The sequence below is a fragment of the Ostrea edulis genome, chromosome 10 (genome assembly GCF_947568905.1).
Source record: "Ostrea edulis chromosome 10, xbOstEdul1.1, whole genome shotgun sequence".
Lineage (NCBI taxonomy): Eukaryota > Metazoa > Mollusca > Bivalvia > Ostreida > Ostreidae > Ostrea > Ostrea edulis.
Window position 1 is genome coordinate 11,086,154 of NC_079173.1, and position 7,500 is coordinate 11,093,653.

A 7,500-nucleotide genomic window follows, 5' to 3' on the forward strand; every position below is an offset into this window, starting at 1 on the left:
CACATATTGAAGTTGTACCACAGGTATCTGAATTTTAATCAGCAAATAGATTTAAATAGAAAAAAGAAAAAAAAAATCTATAAATATATAAATACACCAGGTGTGCAATGACATTCTGCCCACCTCCTCGATTCGAGTCCGATTTTATTATTAAATTCCCTGAAACAAACCTATTCTCCAAAACGGTTAAGCTCAGTAGTCAGGCTTTGGTGGGAATATTGAAAATATCGTTAAAATGTGTCTGTTGTTGGATTGTTGTGAGGGAGTTTTAGACTTCTGAAGCGACGGATGAGAAGGAAAATAATTTCTGAGCTTAACCGTGGCGGAGAATTGCTTTGTTTCGATGAATTTAATAATAAAATCGGACTCGAATCGAGGAGGGGGGCAAAATGTTGTTGCATACATGGTGTATTTTCCCCCCTCTTTTTTCTATTTAAATTAAATCTAAATAGCAAAATGTCGTTCGTGTATTTATATATATAGATATAGTTTTTCTTCTTTCTTTTTGCCATTTATATCTGTTTACTGATTAAAGTTCAGATATCTGTGGTTGTACCCTTAACTGATTATTTTACCCAGAAGAATTAAAGGTTATACACTGTGAATTCAGCTCTTTTTCATTATATTGAATATATCTTATACCAAAATGTGTAAAGGCTTATGTGTACATGTATACTTATTAGAGGTGCGCGGTATTACCGGTATACCGGTGTACCGGTATTTTTCTGGTACTGGTATGTACCGCGGTACACGAGGCGAAATACCGGTATATTCAAGTCTGATAACTCTTAACAAAAATAGAAAATTGAAACAAGAAAAAATAATTAAAGAAATTTGTGTACGCAGTGACTCACTTTATTTACATCGTTCCCTCGTTGTGATGCAATGAAAGGTAAGTCTAATAACTGTACACAATCGGTAAAACATACGAAGTATAAATTGCGATGATTTGATTATTAATGATATGAAAACAAATCAAAATTAAAGAAAAAAATAATAGAAAACATTTCATTAAGTTATTATTTTAATATATAAGGTAGATTATAAAAATTGTTTTTATGTTGTTTGGTTTATGCTGGTCGAATACCATTTCCGCCTCTTAGGCAAACCCCAAGTAAAAAATAAAATAAAATGGCAGATGCAGACTTGTGCGTTCGAAACCACCGTTCGTCCGTTCGTCGCGCGAGTACAAATTCCTGCCGATTCTGAACGCCGAGTTAATGGGTTTGAGGTGCAAGAATGTAGGAATTGTGGTCGAAGAACAAGAACACGTTCGTGCGCACATGTTCTCGTTATTCTTTTTAGAGAAGTGGACAGGCGTATTCTACATGTAGAAGTTCTCGTCATTCGCGACTCTAAGAACTTCTAGACTTTGAGATCGTGTCAAATAAAATCCACAGGTTTCCCCCTATTAATTATTTTAATAGTCGTTCCAGTCAGTAGTCTAGTCACAGTCGATTCTAGTCATGATACAGAAACACTGCTATATTGTATGTACGGTATACTTTTATGTTTGGATTAAACTTTTGTTCTGTTAACTGGTTTAAGATTTAAATAAGATATTTTCCTTATCATTTATATTTGAATAAATTAAATGCAATTTACAATCAATAAACTAATAACAGCTCATTATATACAATAAATCACAACTAAAATCCACTAAAACTGAATCATACAATTAAAAGATTAAATCTGCGGTATACCGTGGTATGTACTGCGGTATTTTGCAAATACCACGGTATACCGCGGTACCTTTATTTTCTGCGGTACCCAACTCTAAATCTATGGTGGGTCGTGTACGCCACATCTTGACCACTAGTAATGCACAACCCGGTACCTTAGGTCTAACTTCACAGTACATTAGAGGAATACTGAATGAACATGTACAATTTAATAAAAACTTACTGTGTGATTAATGCCCCACATGAACACACTAAGAAGTGGCTCGCTAGCGCGAAACAACTTCGTTTTTTGCGGCACCGCCTTCAGCTTAAGCTGCTTCCGTTTCTGTTGTTTTGAATCCTTCGTTGTCGCCATTTCTGGTGTCTTCTTGTGTTAACACAGTGCCTGGGTTGTAACAATTGTCAAGAATTCATGCTGTTAATCTTATATTTATCACACGGCTTCTACTCGGTCTGAACGCCTAGCTGCTGGTCTGACAGTGACAGATGAAACCTACCCAGAGTCACCATCCAAAATGGCGACGAAAACAAAATATCCCAACATGCTTTTTAACAAGAAAGACAACTCGAGAAATTCGAGCGCGAGTTACACTTGCTACAAACAAATCAAAGTACTGATAGTACTGAAATGGTGTCTCAAATCAGTACGAATTGATTTAATCATATCATAATATATATGATGATATATCATAAATATATAGGCCAAAAAGGCATAAAATATATGCAAAGGATAAAAACATGATTTTCAAAATTTTTTTATTTCAACACATATGAACAAAAGACTCTGGCGGATTTGAACTCGAGATAATATGTTTTACGGCGTTACCGTGTTTGAGGGCGAAGCAAAAAAGTTTTGGCATTAGTATCTATATCCAAAACAGGACAAAAACAACCCGAAGTTAGCACGCGGACGGAGCTGTATCAAAGCATCCTAATTTTGGACATTTGATCCGCCTATATATTGAACGCGGGAAATATAACGCAATCGATGTAAACAGTACATGGTGACGTCATATTCAGCGTCGTTATTTAGCAAATTTACAAACATAGCGTTTGAACCACAACAAAAAACATGGCGTTAATCGTGGAGTGATTATATATGATTAGGAAAATAAGATTTACATGCTTTTACGGATTTTATGTAACATCTCAGAACGACGTGAACTAGGGTAGACGAGATTCAAAATGGAGGAATACATGTCCACGCGCTAATATTCGAATTGACTCCATTAGGTACCAAACTTTTCAAGTTCCATAGGTATGGTTTAATTTTTCATTATTTTCCTATATTCTCCTTTTAAACATGTATATACGTGTTACCTATAGGGAGAGCTCCGCTCTCACGGCCCGAAGGGCCGTGAGAGGGCTTCGCCCTCTAATAATACATGTAATAATAATAATAATAAAGCCTTTATTTATCCAGGATTACATATTTAGCGATAACGCTAGTTTTCAATATGGTCCTGCATATAACGCAGACAGACAGATATTAGTAAAATAAACACAGATTAAAAGAAGTAGAAGACATATTAACTTAAGAAATAATTATGAATGTAAGATAAATAGGAACAAAATGAAGCTTAAAAAGTATGGTGATAATCCCTAAGATAATTTCTCTTAAAACACACAACACTTGTTGAGTTTCTTATATTTTCACTCGAGGCATTCCACATATTGTGCTCCCTGAAATGCTGAAAGATCTTCTAAAATATCCTGTTTTTGCCCTGGGTATATACAATATATTTGAATTAGAATTATAAACAAAAGAAATTCAAATTCTAAGAACATTAATTTTGAAATACTATAATAACATCAAATGTACATCATTTACTAATACACAAAGTATGCAACATTAGCATGATATGCATAGGGTTATATTGATTGTTTAAGATAACTCTGAATTTTTGAGTAGAACGAAATCATCTTTAGTAAGTTTAAACAATATACAAGTTTGGTATATCAAATAAAATATAACAATAAACTAAAACGTATATGTACATCACTCTTGTCCTCGTTTGTAAAATATATATATTGCTTAATTTATTCACTCTATAGCTTATTGAATTGTAGCTTATGAAGTGAACACCTTACCGATGCACGTACGTACACTATTAATAGTAATATTTAGGCATTTTAATTCTGACACTATGAATATTTTATTCACATGTATGTGCACATCGATTTTATACGTACAGCTGTACCTGTGTAGCTTCAAAGCCCCTGTAACGATCTACTTCCCCATTCACTCACTATTTATGTGGGAAAGAGTGTTTCATGGACTGTATATTTTAATTACATTTTCAGGATAATGACAAATGATGTAATGTCCCTTATGAATATAAAGGGCAATAGAGGGAAGATGGCATTTGGCACGACATCAGTGTTTCAGGCAGTGATAGATATGTTTATCTATGTCAGGTTCATTAAATTTAATGTCATTAAAAATTTCATGCTCCTGCAACTAAAGTAGGGGGTATGAATTTGTTTTTCACTTGTCTTTCTGTCTGAAACTTTAACCTTGATAATAAATTTTGAATTTTTAAATTTCTAACTTGTTACCACTAGATATTGTAAAAGATGATTTTTAATAAATACTTCTTTATTTTTGTAGAAAGTGCAGTTCATCAATTCAATGCGACGGAACACGAAGTCCGAGAGGCTGTTGCGAAGTACCTTAAATATGCACCAGACCGGAGAGGTGGAGGTGGCCAGGTCGAAAAATAATTAATGGAATCAAATGATAACTTTGATTTATATTTCAGGGCATCAAGTTTCCTTTAAGTTCCTATATTTGGGGGTTATTCCTATAAATTCCTATATTTCCACAAAAATTCCTATATTTCTGTGAAATTCCTATAATTTAGGGTAAGCAAGAAATGTTGGATTCTGAAGCAAACCAGTACTGTATATTACAAACAATTTGTGTCATCTATTTGTAACTATACAACATTTACTTCAAAAAGGTGCTATATTTCTGAGGTTTGTCCTATATTTTTTGGACCAAAATTCACTTGACGCCCTGATATTTGATAGTGTTAATGACTGAATATTATTTCACGAACAATGAATAAAGAAGGAAAATGACAAGAATAAGAGTTCTCTTGTTCAAATGATTACATTTCAACTTATTGATGTTGCAAAAATGGTGCCAGTTTGATGTCGATTGATTGATTGTATATTGTTAATGTCATGCTCAAGAATTTTTTACTCATATGGAGACGTCATCATTGCCGGTGAAGGGTTGCAAAATTTAGGCCTATGCTCGGCTCTTATATGGCCTTTAAGCAGGGAGGGATCTTTATCATGCCACAACTGGTTTGACACAGCTTGGGCCTTGGTTTTTGCGGTCTCATCCAAAGGACCGTCCCGTTTAGTCACCTCTTACGACAAGCAAGGGGTATTGAGGACCTATTATAACCCGGATCCCCATAGGATCATGAACGTCTGTGCGACGGTGAAATCTGACGTTGTGTAGACGTTGAAATCTGACGTTGTGTAGACGTTGAAATCTGACGATGTGTAGACGTTGAAATCTGACGATGTTTAGACAGTGAAATCTGAGGTTGTGTAGACGTTGAAATCTGACGATGTTTAGACGTTGTGTAGACGTCAGAAAAAGACGTCTAAAAACTTTCATTTTCAACAACAATCCAACGTAAATCCAACGTCAGAAATCGACGTCAATACAACGTCAATCCAACCAACTTTGCCTGCTGGGATGTAATATTATTTTCTTTCAGATAACAATTTAAAATGGCCACCGGACAAGATGTTCTTCGTTGTGACCTGTGTGAGATCGAACCAGTACAACTGTACTGTGATTTCTGTCATGTCAGCCTGTGCAAGGGCTGTGTCGGGGAACATATATTAGATGATCCTCTCAAACACAAAGTAGTCCAAATTCATCAACGAAGATCAACTCCAGTATATCCAAAATGTTCCTTGCATGAAAGTAGGGCCTGCGAAATCCAATGCAGTGATCGTCCCCTCTGTTCCCAATGCGTATCCTCAGAACAACACTGAGGACACATCTTCAACAACCTCTTGGAAATCTTCAACACAAAGTAGTCCAAATTCATCAACGAAGATCAACTCCAGTATATCCAAAATGTTCCTTGCATGAAAGTAGGGCCTGCGAAATCCAATGCAGTGATCGTCCCCTCTGTTCCCAATGCGTATCCTCAGAACAACACCGAGGACACATCTTCAACAACCTCTTGGAAATCTTCAACACAAAGTAGTCCAAATTCATCAACGAAGATCAACTCCAGTATATCCAAAATGTTCCTTGCACGAAAGTAGGGCCTGCGAAATCCAATGCAGTGATCATCCCCTCTGTTCCCAATGCGTATCCTCAGAACAACACCGAGGACACATCTTCAACAACCTCTTGGAAATCTTCAACTCCAAGAAACAAGAAATACTGAATGATTTTGAAGAATTGATAAAAACAATATCTCCAGCCTACGATGCTAGTACAATGGAGATAGAGAATGAAATAAACAGCATAGCTGTGGAGTATGAGAAATTATCAACATCTGTCACAAAGCATGGAAATGAATGGCACAATGAAGTTGACAGAGTTGTCAGCAAATTGAAAAAGGAAGTCAAGGAGATGAAAAGGAAACATCTTGAATTACTAAAAGAACTCCTGACTATAACAAAGAACCTTCAGTCTTTGGCTCAACAGGCAAGGTGTGAAGTTATACATTTGCTGGATTCCAATGATTAAGTGTCATCAGTCGTGGAATATCGATCAAGAATAAAGAACTAAGCAAACTTCCTGCCAGTGTTGAAGTGTCAGCGCCGCAGTTTAACCCGGAGATGATAGACTGCATGTACTCAACTTGCTGCGTTGTTTGGTAAATTAGTCCTGACAAAACAAGAACCAACATCGTCTTTAGTCAAACATTTCCTTGATGAACCAAAGCTTATCACAGCCATAGACACTGGATATGAGAAACTCTTTAGTGTTTCTTGTCTCAGTAAAGAAGAAATTGGGGTACATGGTTCATCAGAGATAATTAAATGCTTTAACATGCAGGGTTCACTGCTGAAGACCATTAGCACAGAGTCAGGAAGTCCACCAAATGACATAACAGTGCCATGTGATGGGGACCTAATTTACTCTGACTGGAAAACAAAAACTGTGAACAAAGTGAAGAATGGACAGACAGAGGAGGTGATCAGACTACAGGGCTGGACACCTAACAATTTCTGTGTCACCTTCTCTGGTGACCTCCTGGTTGCCATGTTCAGCTATGCTTGCACACAATCCAAACTTGTCCGTTACCATGGTTACTCAGAATCAACAGAGAAACAAACCTTCTAGTTTGAAGAGAACGGTAAACCTCTGTTTTCAGGAAATAACTCAATTAAATACATTTGTGAGAACAGGAACCTCAATATCTGTGTGGCTGACTGTGGCGCTCAGGCTGTGGTGGTGGTCAATCTGAACGGCAAACTCAGATTTAAATACACCGGTCATCTCTCTACTACTGAGGCACGCCCATTCAACCCTAGTGGGATAGCCACAGACAGTCAGAGTCATATCCTGACCTCAGACTCTAACAACCATTGTATCCACATCCTTGACCGGAATGCACAGTTCCTTTGTTACATTGATAACTGTAATCTAAATCAGCCATGGGGTTTATGTGTAGACAACAATGATAATGTCATTGTAGCTGAATGCAGCAGTGGAAAAGTGAAGGCAATCAGATACTTATTTTAATCTTATACTGAACTTTGTTGACTTAATGACCGGTGCATCATGCATGTAATCTTACATTTCTGAGAAACTGATACATTATGAATA

General features: G+C 36.5%; 2 protein-coding genes across 2 annotated transcripts in view; one reads left to right on the forward strand and one right to left on the reverse strand.

Moving 5' to 3' along the window:
• The window catches only part of LOC125666800 (phosphatidylinositol 5-phosphate 4-kinase type-2 alpha-like), a 33,050-nt gene extending 30,811 nt beyond the window's left edge, over nucleotides 1-2,239 (reverse strand). Inside the window, exon 1 of the mRNA XM_048900092.2 lies at nucleotides 1,906-2,239. Within this exon, the coding sequence (XP_048756049.1) occupies nucleotides 1,906-2,037 (132 nt within the window). The 5' untranslated portion in view covers nucleotides 2,038-2,239. The remainder of the gene's footprint in view (nucleotides 1-1,905) is intronic.
• A 3,614-nt stretch (nucleotides 2,240-5,853) lies between these two features.
• Nucleotides 5,854-7,416, forward strand: LOC125666367 (uncharacterized). Its single transcript, XM_048899537.2, has 3 exons — nucleotides 5,854-6,372; nucleotides 6,727-6,916; nucleotides 7,046-7,416. Exons 1-3 carry the CDS (start codon nucleotides 5,854-5,856, stop codon nucleotides 7,414-7,416), a joined length of 1,080 nt encoding a protein of 359 aa, XP_048755494.2.
• The last annotated feature ends 84 nt before the right edge of the window (nucleotides 7,417-7,500 follow it).

Coding starts and splice junctions, on each gene's coding strand:
- LOC125666367 (XM_048899537.2), top strand. CDS start 5,854: ATGCGTATCCTCAGAACAACACCGAGGACACATCTTCAACAACCTCTT. Junction 6,373..6,726: donor TTCAGTCTTTGGCTCAACAG/GCAAGGTGTGAA, acceptor TTTAACATGCAG/GGTTCACTGCTGAAGACCAT. Junction 6,917..7,045: donor TTTCTGTGTCACCTTCTCTG/GTGACCTCCTGG, acceptor CTCTGTTTTCAG/GAAATAACTCAATTAAATAC.